The 22,535-nt window shown below is 38.9% G+C and overlaps 1 protein-coding gene across 1 annotated transcript; it reads right to left on the reverse strand.

The window, feature by feature from the left end:
- Positions 1-4,030: 4,030 nt before the first annotated feature.
- LOC128524696 (butyrophilin subfamily 1 member A1-like) lies at positions 4,031-16,892 on the reverse strand. Its single transcript, XM_053497415.1, has 4 exons — positions 16,839-16,892; positions 7,566-7,916; positions 4,430-4,708; positions 4,031-4,161 (listed from the first exon to the last, which is right to left on the reverse strand). Exons 1-4 carry the CDS (start codon positions 16,852-16,854, stop codon positions 4,037-4,039), a joined length of 771 nt encoding a protein of 256 aa, XP_053353390.1. The 5' UTR covers positions 16,855-16,892; the 3' UTR covers positions 4,031-4,036.
- Between the last annotated feature and the right edge of the window lie 5,643 nt (positions 16,893-22,535).

Here is a 22,535-nt window from a genome sequence, read left to right on the forward strand (position 1 = left end):
GTGAGTTGCAGTAGTCCAGTCTTGAAATAACAAGGGACTGAACAAGCACCTGAGTAGCCTGTGAAGAAAGAAATGGGCGAATTCTTCTGATATTGTAAAGAAGAAATCGACAAGAGCGAGTAAGGTTAGCGATGTGTGGGGAAAATGACAGATGATTGTCCACGGTTACCCCAAGATTGCGGGCAGTGGTTGAGGGAGTGATTTGGTTGTTGTCCATGGATATCACAAGGTCTTGACCTAAAGATGAGTCACAAGGGATAAACAACAGTTCGGTTTTACTGAGATTGAGCTTCAGCTGATGAGCAGCCATCCAAAATGAGATGTCTGCCAGACATGCTGAGATCCGGGTGGAAACCTGAGTGTCAGAGGGAGGAAAGGAGAGAACAAGTTGGGTGTCGTCTGCATAACAGTGGTATGAGAATCCATGCGATGATATGACCTTACCAAGAGACCGGGTATAGAGGGAGAACAGAAGAGGACCAAGTACTGAGCCCTGCGGGACACCAGTAGAGAGTCTACGTGGGGCAGATGTAGATCCCCTCCATGTTACCTCATATGACCTATCTTCTAGGTAAGAAGCAAACCATTGCCACGCTGTTCCACAAATTCCAAGGCTTGTAAGAATAGATAATAGAATCTTGTGGTTCACGGTGTCAAATGCAGCTGACATTGGTGGCCCAACTTCTTACAGTGGTATTTGTTGAGACAACAGGTAACCAATGTTCTTTAATACTTTGGAGACCCAGACTGAATAAATGTAAAAAATCAACTTGAGTCAGTAATTTATCTTTATTGAGGTGCAATCACGTGATTTATAAACCCCCGCCCCCTTCCCATTACCAGACTGACGGTATCAGACTGCACTAAAGACGTGAGGATGTCCGTTTTGTGGACTCTATTATTTTGGTGAGCACTTTGAGTATTTAATTATTATAATTTTTACATATAAAATATGTTTTAGTTAGCCTACAGGTATTTAAGACAATAAACGTTGTATATGTGAGGCTGGTGTTTTCCGCTTATTGTTATACTGAGGCACCCTGACATTACTGAGGTGAGCTTAGCTAACGTTAGGTACACTAAACAGGAGTTAGAGAGCTAAACATTTATAATTGTATCTTTTTCCCCACTTTGCCTTGAAGTGCCTTAAGTGAAGCTAAAGTAAGAGGAAAGGAGGAATCAGCCTTTCTCCCTTTCTCGTCTTACACAGTAACACTTTCCCCTCTCTTACTCGAGTTTTACATACACACACATTAACGCTTAACATGAGCGCACGCTAACAGAATCACTGCTGTAAATTAAAAATAAAAAACAAATTAACTTCTACTTTACCTTTGAAAAGAATCTCAACAGAGGAGTGTTTCTGTATGGAGTGTGTGTGTGTGTGTGTGTGTAGGCGAGAGAAGGGGTGTGTGTGTTTGAAGGGGCACGGTGTCAAATTACGCGTTACACATAATGGCATGCTAACCCAGGGAGAGAAAGAAAAGGGATCTTTAACCTCTCTAATGAGACTTTCTTTTGCTTTAAATGGGCGCACACTTGTGTTATAATAAACAGTACATGAACGCTGCACACACACAAACACAAAATAAAATATGCTTTACACGCACACAGGTGGGCACAGTGTTATAGTAAACAGTACACACGTGCACAGATGTTGATTATACCATTGAGAGACGCATATTAAGACCAAGCAGGGGAGACGATTACCCACAGTTGTGATCACGTGACGCTCACCGTCAAAACAAAAAACGCATGCGTAAGACATGATACTCGGTACTCGTAAACCAAGTCTTGCTCGTTTTTAAAGTCAAAATTTCTTACAAATCTTTGCTCATCTTGCGGAACACTCGCAAACCACGTTACTCGCAATTTGAGGTGCCACTGTATTTGAATTGAGTTGAGTCAACTTAAGGTTTTGAACTGGGTACACAATTTGTCAACTTAACAGCAAGGTAAAATATTTTGTTTGGCCAGCATATTTCTATAAAAATTGAGTAAACTTAAAAACGCTGTGCAACTCACTATACTTGTTTCCGTTGTGGCTGTCTTTTTTTTTTTTACAGGGCAGTTCTATTTGTGTTTCTGTAAGGATGCTGTTATTTTGCCTAATAGGGTGGTCTGTACTGTTGTTGCACCTGTTGGTTTGGAAAGTTAAAAATTGATAACTGTCTAGAAGATGGACTGTGAATTGCTTTTTTTTCCTGTAGCTCTGTCGTAAAGGTTGTCTCAATGTGTGTTTAAGCTAATGTGCTCTGAATGTGCCCAGGCCAGTCGCACATGGCACTAAGTTACTTGTGGCCCACACAAGGAGAAGCCTAAGGACACATAACCACCTTAATCCAACACTTATAGTTTTATGTTGAACTGGTATGTTTTAATGTCACTTATAGTTTTAAAACTAAAATTGTCATGAACCATTTTGTACCTAATTCTTTTTTAGTAGCCTTATATGAACACATTTATTATTATGCATTTGCACATTTTATCTCATATAATACAGTTATGGAAGGTATTTTATTTTTTAATTATCACACTAATCCTGTATCACCCAAATGAGTATGGATACCCTTTTAAGTCTTCTATTACTCTCAAGGTTTCTTCTTTATGTTCTCTTTGAGTGCTTTCCATGTCACCTTCTCCTTTAGCATCCACAATGGCTTGGGAGACTGATAAAGTCATATATTTAAAATTTTTTACCTTTTTAATTAATGATGCTCCGATTAATCGGCCACCGATCATGATCGGCCGATATTGGCTTAAAATAGCTTGATCGGTGAACCCCAAAAGCGCCCCAAAATTACTTGCGCGACTTTTTCACACGTGCATGCACGGCGCACAGGTAAACAACAGCAGAGCAGAGCTTACCAGTGGCAACACGAGTTCTCCCGTCTGAAATTTTTTTAAGTGTCCGATAAAGACGTAAAGTTAGCTGTTTGCAATGTGTGTCGTGATGAAATCTCTCAAGGTGGAAGCAAGCAACGGCATTTTAACACCACTAACATGATTAGGGATCTTAGAACACGCCATACAACTGAATATGCCGAGTATGAGAAACTAAACCAGCCGAAGCCAACAACATCCCCATCCCTCAACCAGCCGACTGTGAGTGATGCATTTAAACGACGTGAACCATACTGCAGGGATAGTACAAGGTGGAAAGACATCACGTTCAGACCCCTCTTTTGTTTGGAATAATTTTAATACTTTGCCTTATTTGGGAAAGATGGTCTACAGTAGCCTTAAATTCTCATTATCTAAAATAAACATTTGGTGGTTCTTCAAGATCTTGACTGTAGCCTATTTCTAAAATAAAAAAAAAATATATATATATAGTTAATTTAGAGTTAGTTTCAATTCTACAAATGGTGCAAACTCTGCTAGATTACAGATAAAAGATTCCCATTCCCCTGCCATTCTGTGATCGGCAGTGATCAACAATCGCCAGATCATGATCTTGGTGATCGGTAATCGGTGATCGTCCCTAAAAATGCTGATCGTAGTACCTATATTTTAAATTTATATCAAAATTTTTTTTTTTTGGGTGATGTTTAAAGCTTCACAATGTCCATTGTTAAAGGAGTAATACAAAATAAAATATAATTTAATTTATTGAGGTCTAAGAGTCAATATGCTGATTTGCATAATGTTGCAAAATTATGTCACATTGCAAACATTTAAGCATTTTAATTAAAAACTTTAATGTATAGCTACTTTAGGGTTTTCTAATAAAAAACCTTAAAGCTAAATCATGTTTTCTGTAATAATGTCCTGATGTGCAGACAGAAACGTGACACTCTCTCAAACTTTTCATTTATTAAATATCCTTTTTTTTTACTTTTAAAAAAGGATTGTGGTAATGTTATATAATAGATAAAGAAACTGAGATTTTAAGACAGGGCTGAATTAAATCTTCTGCTTCCTAAAAAGCATGGCCAACTGGACACGTTTTTTGTGCGCTAACGCACCTGATATAAGTGGATGATTTACAACCCTTTCTGACTTAAAGTGAGTGTGTTTGAATGTGCTAGGAATGTTATAAAGGAATTTTAAGATTACCTTTCTTGTAACAGATAACTGCAGTTATTATTGCTCCGAGAGTAATAAGACATGCTGACACTGAAATGCCGACGTCCCACTTCCAAGCCTCAAAGACTTTACCTAAAATGAAACCAAGCCTGTTACAGATATTTTTATGAACCCAGGCAGGAATATTTCCTAAATGCTAGACGTAACTGTAAAGACAGAACACACGCACAAAAAAAAAATTCAGAAATGCACATGTTCTAATACAAAAATATTATCTTTATCGTGTTCATGTTTAATCACCTCATATGTAATAACATGTTACAATATAAATCTTTAAAAAATCTAAAAGTTTTATTTTATTATTTCAAGTTTCTTTTCATGTGTTAATGATTTGGCTTACCATTAATAATGACCTCTGCTTCTATCATGTGATGTTTTTGTTGAAGTCGGCAGTAAAATCTGTTGGAGTCACTATAATCATGAACAGTGATGCGGCGTTTCACACTGAAGCCCTCAGTCTCTCTGTGTATCTGTGTCTCTTCAGCTGGTAGAGTGTCTCCTTCTTTATTCAGCCACAGAACCACAGGTTCAGGATTCCAGCCTCTGGACTCACACACTAGATTAACCCCTCCTGAGTTATCATAACTCTCCATCGTGATGACTGGGTGGCTTCCCTGAGCTATAATCATGAAAAAGAAGAAAGTTTTAAATATACTGAAATTATATTAAGCTTTTAAGGACCCTCTTGTTTTTAGGGCCCAAGCACTATAGGATGTGCAGGATCCTCTTGTTTTCCTAAGGATTTTTTTCCCCACTATGTTGGGCTTTATGGGGGTCTTAACATGCTTAAAAACTTATAAAAATTGGCAGACAGGTTGGAATCTACTGCCATTAGGATGCCCAAGAGTTGCGTGGCCCGGGGCCCTCACAAGAGATTTGGCTGCATACTGTAGCTCACTTGCTATGCAGGACTTGCTACACACATGCACGTTTGATATACTCCTCCTAGGGAATTTACATGATTGCAAACCAAACCAGGCCTATGTGATCTAAAGACATTGAGGATGCAAAATTGTAGAGGGATTAGTGGGTAGTTTGAGATACCAAAACGGGTAGTTTGAGTCAGCCTTTTGAGTGATCAACAGTGGGAAATCCCCTGACCTGGTTTTCTTCTGTCCCTCTCCAGCTAAAGATATCACTGCTATCCCACTTCACAACTCTGATCATTACACGATATCCTTCACTCTTACCCTACATAATCCTGTCTATTATCCTTTCCAGAGCCTGAATCCTTTACTACTAACCTCTACCATTAGAGATAGCACAGCTACTTTTATCCGATGTACTGTGTCCGATGTACCTTCTGCTCCATCCTCCCTGACTGTGGATAAGTTTTTTGTCTTTTATGTTGGAAAATTTGTAAAAATTTGCCAGATCTTCCCCAACCTCTACAGTACATCTTCCCCTTTATTATCAATCTTACTATATCATCTGGTAATGTTCCTGCTGCACTTTAGTAGGCAAGGGTTACTCCTATCCCCAAGAAACACTGCCTATATCCAGCAGACGTCAGTAACTAGGGTTAGACCGATTTATCTTTTTAAGCTTCTCTCCTTTTCCTTTACATTTTTTACCAAATGTATCTTTATCTCTCACAGAACAACCTTAATAACCCTAACCAATCTGGATTCAAAGCAGCACTGAGGAATTCCATTGTGCTAGATTTGGCTAAACTGTCATCTATCCGCATCCTCCTGGACCTCTCAGCAGTACTTTACCTTGCAAGCCTTGGAATCTGTGGCATAGCATGGCAATGGTTTGTTTCTTATCTATAAGGCCAGTCGTATAGGGTGACATGGCAGGGATTCACATCTACTCCATGCAGACTCTCCACTAGGGTCTCACAAGGCTCAGTACTTGGCCTTCTTCTGTTCTCCCTCTATACTCAGTCTCTTAGTGAGGTCATATCCCCACACATTGTTTCATACCATTGTTATGCATATGACACTTAACAAATTTTCTCCTTTCCTTCCTCAGACACTCATATTTCCACTTTGATCAGCCATGTTATCTTGGATGGCAGTTCATTGAATTAACCTTAATCTCAGCAAAACCAAATTGCTGTTCATCCCCGGTGATTCATTACCATCACGACTTTAGGATCCTCTGGACAACACTCGGACCACACCTTCAGTCACTGCCACATCTCCCCTTTTTTTTCAACACTCCTGATTTATCTCATTAATGAAAAATTTAGAGATTTTTACTCCCCTTCTTGCAGAAGGATACTAAACAATTTCTTGATCAATTAAATGTCCCCATACTATCTTCTGATGCCCGTAATCTTTTAGAAAACTCAATTTTAGAGGAGGAGGTGATAGCTGCCATTGTTTCCTTACAATCTGGGAAATCCCCAGGACCCGACGGTTTTCCGTCTCTGCACAGCTTGCTCCTTTTCTGACTGTTTTTGCAGAGTCCTTTAAGACCGGTATTCTCCCCCCAACTTTAAATCAAGCATATATCTCCTTATTGTTAAAAAAGGATAGTGCTTCATATAGGCCTATTTCCCTGCTTAATTGTGACGTAAAAATCTTAACTAAGGTGCTTGCCTAAAGACTTGAAGGTGTTCTCCCCACCATCATTTTACCTGATCAAACAGGATTTATAAAGAACCGTCAGTCTTTTTTTAACACCCGCCGTTTACTTAATGTGGTATATTTTCAGCATCATTCTGTTACAGAATGTGTTGTCTCTTTGGATGCTGAGAAGGCGTTTGATAGGGTAGGGTGGGAATACCTTTTTTTAGTTTTTGGAAAATTTGGGTTCTGTCTGGCCTAACTTTCTTGGATTAAATTACTTTATAGTGCTCCCACCGCTGTAGTTTTGACAAATGGCCTGTTTCCTCAACCGTTTAAATTACATCATGGAACTCGTCAGGGTTGCCCGTTAAGCCCACTATTATTTGCCCTTGCTATTGAGCCTTTAGCAATTGCTTTACGTGAATGTCAATAGATTACTGGTATTTCATGTGGTGACGCCGTGCATAAAGTTACTCTATATGCAAATGATTTACTGCTTTTTATTTATAACCCACAGACTTCGTTACTGGCAGCTCTGTCCTTACTTGAGAATTTTGGTCAGCTTTTTGGCTATAAACTCAATCTGCATAAAAGTGAATGTTTTCCAATTAGTAAAGTAGACATGCAGTTACAGTACTCCAACACACCACTGAAAATAGTCAAAAATAAATTCACTTATCTTGGTATCTGTATTACTCGCCAACATAATCATCTTTTTAAACATAATTTTGGTATTCTTCTTGAACAAATCAAAAAAGATCTTTCCAAATGGTCCCCCTTAAAGATTTCTCTCATTGGGCGCATTAAGCTAACTCCCATTCTAAAACCCAAACAAACAAAAAATACAATAGAAAATACAAATAATGTATGCAAAAACCACTGATATTATGGTATCATAATATACAGGTTTTCTGTAAAGTTAACTGTGTAAAGCTTAAATGCAGAAATGTTACTTACCCTCAACCCTGATGTGAACAATGATGTCATCATACCAGGATTTGTCCTCAATGAGACACTTATATTTTCCTTCATCAGAAACTCGGACAGGTGAGAGTTCGAGTGAAGCGTTGCCTTTCTGTAGCTCTTCTTTGAACAGTGATGTTCTTCCTCTGTATGATGGAGTCTGCTTTTCATATCTGTCTGCATGATCCCTGTAGCGATGCACTAATAAGGGCATTTCCTCTAGCCTCAGCCACTCCACTGTCATGTCCACAGCACTGGTGTTGGGTTTGATGAAACAAGGAAGGACCAGATTTTCACCAGCTACAGCATCAAGAGAAGCTTCTGGCCCAACCACCTTTAATTGCTCTGGTTTTTTTTTCAAAAAAGAAACAAATAACTTATAGATACAATGGTCAAGACAGAAAGAATCAGACTGTCAGAACAAATGAATAAAGTCCCATGCAAGGAGGAAATCTTCAATCAGACATTGAGTGGAGTTTTTCCCTGATATGGGGAGTAAAAACCCATGGCAGTGTCAGTCAGATGTTTGTCTCAAATGAAACACTTACGCCAAAACATAGCAAGGCTTATTTAGGTAATTATGCTGTCTGGTCAAAAAAAAGTCACCATTCAGAAGAGTACAACTACTGGGCTGCATCAAGCAAAGAAAACAATTTTAAAGGAACTGGGTTAAGAACCTTTTAACACATCAAAACCTGGACGGATATTGCTGAACCATCAACTTTGTGTAAGAAATTTGGGGTTTAAGCTCGTGACTGGAGATCACTTAAACACTTGGTAAAATTTGGCATGATAAAAATCAAAACCATATAATAGTTAAAGTTAGAGTGCACTCAATCACAGGACTGGGAGTAAACTGCAGTGTTGCTGTAAGAAAACCACTTGTTAGTGAGACTAATAAAAAAACAACAACTTCAATTTGCTAGGGAGCCTAAACTTTGGACTTTGAAGCAATGAAAAAAGGTCATGTGGTCTGCTCAGTTCAGTTTGACCCTAGTCCAAAGTGAGGGGTGCAACAGGGTAAGGAGGGAATTGCATAAAGTGATGCACCCATCATGCATATTGGCGACTGTACAAACCTCTGGAGACAGTGTTACGATGTGGGGTTGCTTCAGTTGGTCAGGTCTAGGTTCAAAAATTTTATGTGGCAATAAAATGTAGTCAGCTGATGACCTGAGAGCACTGAATGCCAGGGTATCACATTAATGAAGTTTTTATTCCATGATGGCAGAGGCATAGTCCAGGACTCAAATTGTGAATGCGCTATAATTAAAGCTAAAGGTGATGGAATGATATCTTAGCTTGTGGGACTTTAACAGTACATTTCCCATGAAGACTGAAACTCATATTTTTTGATGATTGCTTACAAATTGTATAGGACTGTACACATTAGCTGATGAAAACAAATATGAAATGAACAATGAATAACATATTTCAAAAACAGTTTCACCGTTTGCCTTTGTGGTGATCCTCATATCACCCTGAACAATGCTGATGGTTTGTCTGTGGAACATTAGATGATTTTGGTTCTTGAGATTGTTCTGGTTGACAGACCAATAATTGGGCTATTGACCCACCCTTCCCCTGCACAAGACAACTGATGGTGTAGAGCACATTAAGAAGGAAAGAAATGTCATGACAAGGCACACCTATGAATTGAAAACCATTCCAGGTGACTACCTCATGAATCAGATGAGAGAATGCCATGAATTTGCCGAGCTAAATGTAGCTACTTTGGACAACTACAATATAAAACCTATTCTGGGTTGTTTAACACTTGTTCACTACAGTACATAGTTCATACATAGGTCATTATGTAGGGAACTACCTGTACATGCATACACACATACAGTGGTGTGAAAAACTATTTGCCCCCTTCCTGATTTCTTATTCTTTTACATGTTTGTCACATAAAATGTTTCTGATCATCAAACACATTTAACTATTAGTCAAAGATAACACAAGTAAACACAAAATGCAGTTTTTTAAGGATGGTTTTTATTATTTAGGGAGAAAAAAAATCCAAACCTACATGGCCCTGTGTGAAAAAGTAATTGCCCCCTGAACCTAATAACTGGTTAGGCCACCCTTAGCAGCGATAACTGCAATCAAGCGTTTGCGATAACTTGCAACGAGTCTTTTACAGCGCTCTGGAGGGATTTTGGCCCACTCATCTTTGTAGAATTGTTGTAATTCAGCTTTATTTGAGGGTTTTCTAGCATGAACAGCCTTTTTAAGGTCATGCCACAACATCTCAATAGGATTCAGGTCAGGACTTTGACCATTCAGAGGTGGATTTGCTGGTGTGTTTTGGGTCATTGTCCTGCTGCAGCACCCAAGATCGCTTCAGCTTGAGTTGACGAACAGATGGCCGGACATTCTCCTTCAGGATTTTTTGGTAGACAGTAGAATTCATGGTTCCATCTATCACAGCAAGCCTTCCAGGTCCTGAAGCAGCAAAACAACCCCAGACCATCACACTACCACCACCATATTTTACTGTTGGTATGATGTCCTTTTTGTAAAATGCTGTGTTACTTTTACGCCAGATGTAACGGGACACGCACCTTTCAAAAAGTTCAACTTTTGTCTCGTCAGTCCACAAGGTATTTTCCCAAAAGTCTTGGCAATCATTGAGATGTTTTTTAGCAAAATTGAGACGAGCCTTAATGTTCTTTTTGCTTAAAAGTGGTTTGCGCCTTGGAAATCTGCCATGCAGGCCGTTTTTGCCCAGTCTCTTTCTTATGGTGGAGTCGTGAACACTGACCTTAATTGAGGCAAGTGAGGCCTGCAGTTCTTTAGATGTTGTCCTGGGGTCTTTTGTGGCCTCTCGGATGAGTTGTATCTGCGCGCCTGGGGTAATTTTGGTCGGCCGGCCACTCCTGGGAAGGTTCACCACTGTTCCATGTTTTTGCCACTTGTGGATAATGGCTCTCACTGTGGTTTGCTGGAGTCCCAAAGCTTTGGAAATGGTTTTATAACCTTTACCAGACTGATAGATCTCAATTACTTTTGTTCTTATTTGTTCTTGAATTTCTTTGGATATTGGCATGATGTCTAGCTTTTGGGGTGCTTTTGGTCTACTTCTCTGTGTCAGGTAGCTCCTATTTAAGTGATTTCTTGACTGAAACAGGTGTGGCAGTAATCAGGCCTGGGGGTGACTACAGAAATTAAACTCGGGTGTGATAAACCACAGTTAAGTTATTTTTTAACAAGGGGGGCAATCACTTTTTCACACAGGGCCATATAGATTTTGAGTTTTTTTTTCCCCTTAATAACGTACACCTTCATTTAATAACTGCATTTTGTGTTCAATTATGTTATCTTTGACTAATAGTTAACGTTTTTTGATGAAACATTTAAGTGTGACAAACATGCAAAAGAATAAGAAATCAGGAAGGGGGCAAATAGTTTTTCACACTATTGTACATAAATGTTTAACATTGCAACACAGAAAGCAATTTGTTTGCTTAAGGACTGACATGTTGACCATTCTTTTATTTCTTTTAGTTACAGAACTGCCACTCACCAGATTTTTTTAAATTATACCGCCATTCTGAAGAAATTACAAAGATTGTTGTGCATGAAATCCAAGGAGATCAGCAATTATTATAGAAATACTCAAACAAATCTGACACTGACCATGGCACAGTCAAAATCATCGAGATCAGAGTTTTGTGCTGATGGTTTATGTAAACGTTACCTGAAGTTAAATGCCTGTATCTGTGCAATTTTATACACCACACAGTTGCTAGACAGTCGACTGATTAGATAATTACATGTATGTGTAGGTATACAGGTGTCTCTAATAAAGTATTTGGTGTGTTTATCCCTTCCTTCACAAGGTGCCGCTGTATTGAGATAATCAATTATTCACTTCATCCTTTAGAGGTTTTAATGTTAAGGCATTATAAATGCCTTAACATTAAATTTAAATAAATAAATAAATAAACAAAGTTCTAATGTAATTTGCTAAATTTGTTAAATGTTCAGTAAAACGTAAAACACATTTACACTAAAGACTGTAATGTCTAACCTAATGTAAAGTAACACATAATCCAGTATATTCCCTTAATGCAGGATACAACTGAGCTGAAGAGTCTTGTTCCAGGATGCAGATATTGCTGGTTGGTGGTGTTAGGACTTGACCACACCACCTTCTGATCTGCAATTTAAATCCTTAGGAACTGAGCCACCAGAGCTAACCCTTTTAGTACAACCACAAGCGTTTATAATACTGAATTAACACCACTAAATATTATACTGAATCAGTACCGGTTATTTGGGCTAGTTGTGGTGACTCAGTGCTTAAGGCTTTGCCTTACAGTTTAGAATGTTGTGTGCTTCAATCCCAGCATTGCTCATTTATATTCTGTATCAGTCAAATTAATTTACTGGATTTATGATATTGCAATATTTTACTATAAATGTATTTTAAAGTTAATTACTGTGAACTTCACATTGTACAGGTATAATGAAACACTTTTAAAAAATGAATTGTACTTTGGTGCATCGCATGCATAATGTATGTATAAGTTCTAGCACACACATCACACCTGCAAAATGCAATAAACATTCCTGTCCACTTAACCTTATATAGAAACTTGGAGAGAACAGAATTTGGGGGAAAAAAAACTTTTATGCATGCTGAACCTAAAAATAAAAGAGCTAGACACTTTTCCTTTTCTTCTTTACATTGTTTAAACTAGGGATGGATGTTTTACAAACTGAGCCATTAATATAATGGATCAAAAAATATTCTCAACAATCAGAAACCCTGAAGTTACAGGAAGTTATTTTATTGAAGAGTGATGAGGGTCAGTTTGTTTTTCAGGACCACAATGCTGTAAAAAATTTCTCTCTTCCCCAGAGAACAAATGCAAAACAAATGAAAGCTTGAACAGCTCTGACGAGGTTCGATTAATTTAGTTGATTCCATATTTAGAACAGGATCAAGTTCACGTAGGCTTTATTGTCACTTCAACCATATACAGTTGGTACACAGTGAAACGAAACAACGTTCCTCCAGGACCAAGGTGCTACATGCAACATAAAATTCTAAAATTCTACATCTAAACATAAAATTACAACATAAATTAACAGAAAAGCTAAACTAGCTAACTGAGAGGCTTAGTTAGCTGGCTAGCAGAGACAAGACAGATTGACCTAACATAAATTACAACATAAATTAACAGAAACTAACTAACTAAGGAAGACTATCTACAGTTTTTTTTTTACAGACAACAGACAACATAAAGTGCACGTGCAATGTGCAAACAAAAGCAACAAAGTGACAGTGCGACAACATAACATAATAATAAGGTGTTGAGGTAGTTACAAGAATTAAGAAGTTAAGAAGCTAGTGCAAAAAGTAGTTCAGTAATGAATATTGTGCAAAAGAGCATTTACAGGTTGGTGTGTACAATAGTTTGGTCGTGTAGATCAGTGTGTTTGCGCTTTGTGTTGATTAGTCAGTCTAGTCTCAGTGTTTTGAGGTAGTTTAAGTTAAGCTGAGTGATAATGTTTGTGTGTGCATATGTGTGCATGTCTGTGTGCTTATCAGTCCAGTCCCTTTTTGTTGAGAAGGTGGATAGTGTGTCCAATCAGCCACAATACTGGTGGCTTTTGCGGATGCAGCGTGTGGTGTAGATGTCCTTAATAGAGGGGAGAGAGACCCCGATATTTTTTTCTGTTGCTGTTCTCACTATCCGCTGTAGGGTCTTGCGGTTCGATATGGCACAATTCCCAAACCAGACAGTGATGCAGCTGCTCAGGATGCTCTCGATAGTTCCTCTATACAAGGTGGTCAGGATTGGTGGTGGAAGCCTCAGTCTTCTTAGAAAGAAGAGGCACTGTTGGGCTTTCCTGTGTAGAGAGCTGGTGTTGAGGAACCAGCTCCTTCTCCAGGTGGACACCCAGAAATTTGGTGCTTTCGACGATCTCCACAGAGGAGCTGTTGATGCTCAGCGGAGAATGGTCGCCTCGTGCCCTCCTAAAGTCAACAACCATCTTCTTTGTCTTGTCAACATTCAGAGACAGGTTGTTGTCTTTATACCAGTGTGTTAGCCTCTGCACTTCCTCTCTGTACGCTGACTCATCGTTCTTGCCAATGAGACCCACCACGGTCGTGTCATCAGCGAACTTAATGATGTGATTCAAACTGTGCGTTGCTACACAGTCGTGAGTCAGCAGTGTGAACAGCAGGGGACTGAGCACACAGCCTTGTGGGGCCCCAGTGCTCAGTGTGGTGGTGCTGGATGTGCAGTTCCCGATCCATACTGACTGAGGCCTTCCAGTCAGAAAGTCCAGGATCCAGTTGCAGAGGGAGGTGTTCAGGCCCAACAGGCTCAGCTTCCCGATCAGTTGTTGGGGGATGATAGTGTTGAATGCTGAGCTGAAATCTATGTACGGCATTCGAACGTATGTGTCCTTCTTGTCCAAGTGTGTGAGGGCAAGATGGAGTGTAGTGGAGATGGCGTCGTCCATTGAGCGGTTAGGACGGTACACAAATTGCATTGGGTCCAGTGAGGGAGGCAGCAGGGTCTTGATGTGTCTCATAACGAGCCGCTCGAAGCACTTCACTGATGACGTGTACTCCTCCAAGTCAGTGAAGTAAGTTGCAGCCTCCCTAAACATGTTCTAGTCAGTGTTCTCGAAACAGTCCTGAAGAGCAGTGATGGCTCCTGCTGGCCAGGTTTTCACCTGCTTCAGAACCGGTTTTGAACGCCTGACGAGTGGTCTGTATGCTGGAATTAGCATAACAGAGATGTGGTCTGAGTAGCCGAGGTGGGGGCGGGGCTCTGCCCGATATGCGCCGGGGATGTTTGTGTAAACAAGATCCAGCGTGTTTTCCCCTCTCGTTGCAAAGTCATTGCAGCTATGTGACATACAAGGCATTCATTACATACTGATGGAATCTAGGTAGCACCGACTTGAGATTTGCATGGTTAAAATCTCCAGCAACAATAAACAGTCCATCCAGTGTTGCCAACTTACATTTAGCGACTTTTCAAATCCCTCTAGCGACAATTATTTTTAAAAGCGACTAGCGACAAATCTGGCGCCTTTTTCTTGTGTTACTGGAGACTTTTGGAGACTCTGATGTGTCTGTACTGACTCTTCTCAACTTGCCACAGCAGCTGCCGCCGCCGGCCCCTCCCCCGTCCTAAAGCACTCACAGACAGGCCTGTCCTCTCGCAGGAGTTCCCCCCCCCCGCCCCCTAGTGTTAACTAGTGTTACTACTCTGTTAAATTGTTAATGTAGATGGTATTTAAAAAATGCTACAATGTTATGGTTAAACTGTTCATGTTTTTAGGTTCTAAGTGGATTATAAGATTATAAAGATAAAAAAAAACAAAAAAAAAAAAAAAAACTCCGCCAAAGTGTCTCATTTGGGTCACTTTTGCCGGTCCCAAGCCCGGGTAAAGGAGGAGGGTAGGAATTGTGACATTAAAAAAACTAAACTAATGTTAACCAGTAACACTAGCTTTCCTGTTCTTTTTGTTTACTATATTTTTTATTTTATTTAGGCTATTATATATATTAAAAAAATAAAAACAGAGGCCTACCATAAGCATGTATTATTCTTTTTCTATTCTATCATCAGCATTTGCTAAATGCACTGTGTATAAGCTAACTGAGACATGGCATAGCATTTGCATGTCTTTGCTCTTTTGTTGATTTTAATTCCTTTAAATGTCCTCATTTATAAGTCCCTTTGGATAAAAACATCTGCTAAATATGAAAAAAAAAATGGTGATATATAGCAATATATATTTATATATCTATGTATAAAAACTACAACGGTACGATGGAGCTTTAGTGCCACGTTAAAAACCAAAAAATATGTAAATCTACAAGAATAAACTCAATGTTATGAGATAAAAGTCGAAATGTTACAAATGGGTTTGTCAGATACAAATACACATTCCTACCATATTTCAAGCTTTAAATAAGTGTCACGTAACTTTATGAAAGCCATATGACAGAATTGTCTCTTACTTTCGGTTTCTGAATTTGCAAATAACTTGCATGTGCAGCGTGCATTATGCAAATTACGTGATGACGTCATCTAGAGACTTCTAGCGACTTCTATGACAGCCAATAGCTACTTTCCTTACTGACGAGTTGACAACACTGAGTCCATCCGGGTGTGTATTTTGCAGTTCACTGATCTTTGTATACAGTTCCCATAGCGCTTCCTTAGCATTAGCGCTAGGTGGAATGTATACTCCAATAATGAAAACAGTGGTGAATTCCCGTGGTAAATAAAAAGGTCTGCATCTAACAGTCACAAACTCCACCAGCAATGAGCAATAACTAGAAACTAACACAGAGTTCTTGCACCATTTCGTGTTAATGTAAACACACAAGCTGCCACCGCAAGTCTTATCGCACAGAGCTGCATTTCTGTCTGCGCGAAACGAGGCTAGCCCGTCTAGCTGAATAGCGGCATCCGGTACTCTGTCGCTGAGCCATGTCTCCGTAAAAACAAAGCTACAGCAGTCTCTAACCTCACGCTGTGTAGCCTGCTGGAGTCGGATGTAGTCCAGGGAGCAGACGTTGGATAAGATGATGGACGGGAGAGCCGGCCGGCTAGGGTTTGTTTTTAAGCCTAGCACAGACTCCCGCCGCGCTTCCGATGTCCCCTTCTCCGGCCGCCGGCATCAGGCAACGCCGAGGCTTCGAGGCCTGGTTCACGCAGCAAGCCGAGGTCGCGTAGCTTTTCCCGCAGCTCATCGTGGATGTTATTAACCGGGTTATTTAGGTACAGAAGTGTCTGGTGGTTGTATGTACGGACACCAGTCGCGACAATAATCATACACAGAGTAAAATAAACGAGCTACACACAAAACGTAAACAACCTAGCACCATTTTGGCTCCGGAGCGGCGACTGCGAGCTACTGCCGCGCCGCCATCTTGGATCAGTTAGCAATGTCCAAGGTTCTAGTGTCTGAGAGTTTTGTTTCCACAAAGAAAACTTTCTTTATAATCGTGGATCATCACACACGTCTACAGTACATGTTACTTTGGGCACAGATATTCACAGAATATTATACACAATGTTTATCTGTGAGTTTTATTTATATGCTAACAGCAAATTAATCTGCTTTCAGGCTTCATTTCAGTGTTCACAAGTAAACCAGAAATAAGTTCTATTAGATACAACATTGATTCCACTACCATGAATTTACTAATGCTTACACACACACACACACACACACGAGTAAGTGATTATGTGTGCGAGAGAGAATATGTTTTCATACCTGAATGAGATTCCATAAAGCTGTAGAAAATCAGGAGAGTCACACTAACAACCATCATCCCTGAAAGACAATTTTACATTATTTTTTTAAAATAAATTACATTACACCTGTTTTTAGCACAAATTATATTATCACTTCTGCCAAAAATCTAAATACTCACTTATTTTAAGATGTATAGATGAAAGTAAACACGCTTTGTTCCAAAGTTCACTCTTCCACAGTTGGTGTACTTTCGTTTTTGGTCGATTGGACACACCCTTTTTGTTTCTAAAGAAACATAATAGGAAGTGAGATGTGTGTTAACACAGACTAGTTTAGGTTCTAGTTGCAACAGGCAGAAGTAGTATAATACTAAATCACACTATTTTATGTATGAAAATCAAATTAGATTAATTTGCTTTCAAGGAAAAATCCACCCTGAAAAGCATACATGTTAATCTTTATAATTATAATGTGATCTTCAGTGGTGTTCAAAATGTATTTTGTAACAAAATTTCAAGTGGAGTTTTTAGTTTAAACTTCTTTCATCTACGTGTTCATGATTTTTCACTTTAGTTTAATCCTGCAGTACCCACAATGCCATTCGACTGACTGCTTATAGTGGTGTTAGTAAGACTGTAGCTCTCATTTTAACTCTTCATACAGAGCTTTAGATTCATTTCGCACAGTCCTGAATTAGATCCTGAAACAATCTTAAGCTTTTAGGGATCCTGGGGAGATTGTAATGAATTAATGGGTAAGAATCGAAATAACAATCAGAATAGAACATGACAGGACTATAAAAAACTTTAGACTAAAAAATGATTGACTCCTGCACATGGACATAAAAAGTCTTTGCATGAGGCAGAGACTGAAAGCAGTAAGGAGAGATGAGAGTGGGTTTAGTTGATGATAATTATGTGTGTAAAAATCCCAGGAGATCAGCAGCTTCTGAAATCATTAAAATAGTCTATCTGGAACCAAAACCCTGGCCATTATTAAAGTCACAGCGATCACACTTTTTTTTTTCCTATTCTGATATTTGATATAAACATTAACTGAAGCTCTTGACTTGTGTGCATACACACTGTGCTGCTGCCACATGATTGGCTGAATAAATAAATGAAATGACCTACTGTATATAAATAAGCAGGTGTAAAAGTGTTCCTTTTTATAGTGGACTGGGAGTGTATACTGTATATACAGTAGTTTGTTTTAAATTGCTGACTCAGTTCATGAAGTGATTGTGTGTTTGAAATGATCTGTGCAAGTAAAATATTTTTAATTAATATTTATTAGTGTGTAATATGAAAACATGCCAATGTATAGCAGGTTTAGCTGCAGCATTAATAATCAATCTGATAATAAAGCAAATCCTACAAATATTCTTCACTGACATCAAAACTGCTTGGCATTAAAATACTGTAAATACTGGGCTGACTGTGCTGCTTAATGTCTGCTGTATAGCAAAATATATAGCAACTACACAACAGACCAGTAGAACAGGAGTAGGTTCATTAACGGTGGACACTTTTATATTAATTATTAGGAATAATGATATATACATAGAGTACAAATTTAAATGCAACATTTTACAGTGTATATGTATAAAAACCACATGCATAAAGGTAGTGCTTCACATTATCAGGTGATGGAGATGTTTACAGTTCCAGGTAAAGATTCCTTATTTTAGCAGACAGAAGTCAGGTAACATGCAAACAGAGCAACAGACAAGGAAATAAACCACAAATCAGGAAAATTCTAAAACTAAACACAATAACTGGAGAAGATAGTGCTTGGTATTCACAGGTACATGACACTGAGTGTATAATTCATAATGAACTGTATCATGACTGTACTTGTAAGCCATATTTCATTCTTGTGATTTGTTGTTGTGTTTTTTTCTATTTCATTAGTTAAGCATTAAGTTTATTAGTTAGGCATTTAGTGTGATAATCATAAGTTGTACTGTGACATAATTTCATACATTGTTCTGTGACATCATTTAGTAGTTGCATAGTTGCATGTCTATCACGCACGTTAGTTGTTAGTTGCTGTTAAGATACAGAAGTGTGGAGAACACAAGCTTTTGAGCATAATCTGCTATAGTACCGTAAGCTGAAAGATATAGCAAATAAGTTGTTTTAACGATAATTCAAGACCGTAAGCTACAGGACACAGCAAACGACTTGTCGTGACCACAGTGGTTTTATGCAAGAAACTGTAAGAAGTGTTGAACTTTGATGTTAAATAAAACAAGAGACAAAGAATTCAACGGACGTCCGAGTTGTGAGTAACACAGTGTAACCAGAAAGATACGCGTCAGAACTTGTGGAATACATGTAAAGTCAAAAGCTTTCTCCGTTGTTTAAGTAAAGACAAGTGACTTAAAGGCGCACCTTACCTGCATGTGCATGCAATCTCGTAAGAACACTCAGGGAGTGTTAATAAGTAATTGAAAGCGAAAGCAAAAACAGGATTTGCCTGCTTTAAAATGCACTATGGCAGACGGCGAAGACAATGCTGCCGTTACCGAATCTGAGCGTGTGATGGCGCTCAATGACAAAGAGTCCGCAGACGAGATTCACAAAATGAAGAACGCCAGAGAAGGTAAGTGGAGTCAATTGACTGCATTATCCGACGAAATAGAGTTGCTTATGGACAATGCCTGCAATTTGAATGATGTTAAAACGAAGTACTATACGGACTACAAAGGGCTGCTAGCGGACTTTACTAAAAGCAATAGGGATGTGCAACTGCGCTTAAACGAAGATGAACGCGAACATGATCTGCAAAACTGGTACAAGTCTAAATTGCTGTGCTCCACAGAATTCAGGAAAAATGTAGAGTTGTGGATTGCGGAAACTAGGAACTGCTTTAAGCCGTCTCAAACATTCGATGATGGAGTTTCGCCAGACGACAGTGTGTCAATAGTGGAATCAAAGACGCTCGCGCCTAACAAACATGGAAGCGTAGTGACAGCAGCATCCAAAAGGTCCTCAACATCTACAGCATCCTTAGCTCGGCTAAAACAGGCAGAAGCTAACAGAGCATCCTTGTTGGCTGAAGCAGCAACCTTAGACCAACGGCAGGCGTTAGAAATGGAGCAAGCACAATTCGAAGCTCAACTAAAGGCTAACGAAGCACAATTAAAGGCTAAAAAAGAAAAGCTGAAAATAGAAACGAAGCTTGCAAAGGTTAATGCCAAAATAAAAGTGTATCAGGGTTGTGAAGAACGACAAAATCCCGCAAGACAGAGCGTGACCATTGAAGCGAGTGGTGCACATGAATATGATGAACTTTACAAGCTCAGTGCATCAACGGAATATCACGGACTGCCATCACATCTCTAGGCAACCCACTTAAGCGTGCCTGTAAGTGCCAAACCCATAATGACAAGCACCTTAAGGGAATGGCCTACCCAAGGTAACAAACATTTACTTTACAATACTGATACAGTGGAGTTTTGGAGTATGGCGCAACGTCAGGCAGATATCACAGAAATGCTTGCGAAGAGTCAGGCAATTTTCCTTACCTCAGCATGATGTTTCTTCGTTCGATGGAGACCCTCTTGAGTTCACGGCCTTCGTGAGAGCCTTTAAACACATCATTGAAACCAGAACTGATAGCAATACGGATAGGCTATACTTTTTCAAGCAGTATACTTGAGGAGAGTCTAGAAATCTCGTAAGAAGCTGCCAGCACATGCCAGATCAACTTGGCTATGCAGAAGCAGACTGTTACATGATAAGTTTTGAAATAAACAAATAATCGCAACAACGCTGATGCAAAAGGCATTCAAGTGGCCGGAAATAAAGTCAGAGGACGGAAAGTCGTTAACCACCTTTTTGCTGTTTCTGGTAAACTGTTACAATACTATGTCAAACACTGACTACATGGATGAGTTAGATAACGCTACCAACTTGAGGATTATTGCCTCAAAACTGCCCTACAAATTGCGCAAAAAATGGAGGAGCCACGTATACAAGTACGAGAAGCGCAATCAGAAAAGAGCTAAGTAAAAGGTAAGCAAAGGTAATGTCCAACCCACTTTTTGGAGACCTGGACGTTTCGACTAGCGATAAAAAACACTGTAACAAATCTCTTCAAGGATTCAAGCCAAAAAGCAAAGAAAAAAGAGGTAGAAGCTTTGCAACTGGGGTAAAACAGGTTAGTAAAAGGCATAAAGATTTGATTACAGCAAAGGGTAATGGCGCATTAGTTATTAGCGCTTTTACTAAACCTTGTGCATTCTGTGAGAAAAGTCATACCTTAGATGAATGCTACCAGTTTAACGCTAAGACATATAAAGACAATTTATGTCTGTAATTTATATAAAGAAATTGGACTTTTTGAAAAAGAATGAATTTTGCTTTGGATGTTTAGTAAAAGGACACCTAAGCAAAGATTGCACAAAGAAAATCACGTCAGTTATGCTCAAACATCCTTGCATGTTACACATTGCAGCACAAGACACAGCTCAATTAATCGTAAAAGCCGACGATACTGAACCAGTTAAAACACTGCCTGTTACAGTGAGTCATAATACAAGGGCCTGCACTGGGGCTGGAGATGATTGTATTCTCTCGATTGTACCTGTTAAAATAATGTCCAAGAAAAGTAATAAGACAGTAGGTGTGTATGCCTTTATGGACCCAGGTAGTTCTGCCACCTTTTGTACAGAGTTGCTAGCAAGGCGGTTAAACGTACAAGTTAAAAAAATTTACATTATGTTAAGCACCATGAACTCAAAGAAACAAGTAGAAGGTGAAGGTGAGAGAATTTGTGATGGTTGTTGCCAGAGGTGTGGACTTGAGTCATGTGACTTGGACTCAAGTCAGACTTGAGTCATGAATTTGATGACTTTAGACTCCACTTGACAAAATATAAAAAGACTTGAAACTCGACTTGGACTTTAACATAAATAACTCGGACTTTCACTTGGACTTGAGCCTATTGACTTGTAAAGACTTGCTACTTCCCATAAAAAGCCCAAAGATAAAAAGTATGTTAACACAGTCCGCTCTATCTCTGTTTATGTGTCTGTGCGCGTGTGTGTGACAGAGCGCATGCGCGCGTTCGGCACGACATCCAATCAAAGTACCGTAGATTCTTTTGATTTGACAGCGTCCAACGTGACAACAAGGTGAACGCGCCAGTTCGCGAAATGATACCGAAGGTAGTTTCGTTTGGCTATAAGAAATAAAAAATACTATATGCGCAGACCACTGAGCTTCTACGGAACGCAGTAAAGGCCAAAAAGGAAATTGAAAAAGTTGAAAAGGAAAAAGTTTTTTAATCCCCCGATGAACTCTAGTCATCAGGATGTGTTTCCCTTGTTATCTAAGACATATTTAGAATGATGAACCTTGGCTGAGTCACTTGTAGGCTGGAAACATGTCAGGACATGCGTTGTATTGTTTATATTTAATCACTGGTATACACTACCCATGATTTGCTGATTTCTTTCATATGCAGTTTGGGTTTATTCAAATAATGTGACCTAGTGAATTGACATCACGCGGATAAAATGCTAATTATCTCGCATAATAATAATAATAATAATAATTATTATTATTATTATTATATAATATTTAATTATAATAATACTTATTATTATTAATATTATAATATATAATATTTAATTATAATATAATAATAATATTTATTATTATTAATTTATATATTATTATTATTACTATTATTATTATAAATGTC

The sequence above is a fragment of the Clarias gariepinus genome, chromosome 1, assembly GCF_024256425.1.
Source record: "Clarias gariepinus isolate MV-2021 ecotype Netherlands chromosome 1, CGAR_prim_01v2, whole genome shotgun sequence".
NCBI lineage: Eukaryota > Metazoa > Chordata > Actinopteri > Siluriformes > Clariidae > Clarias > Clarias gariepinus.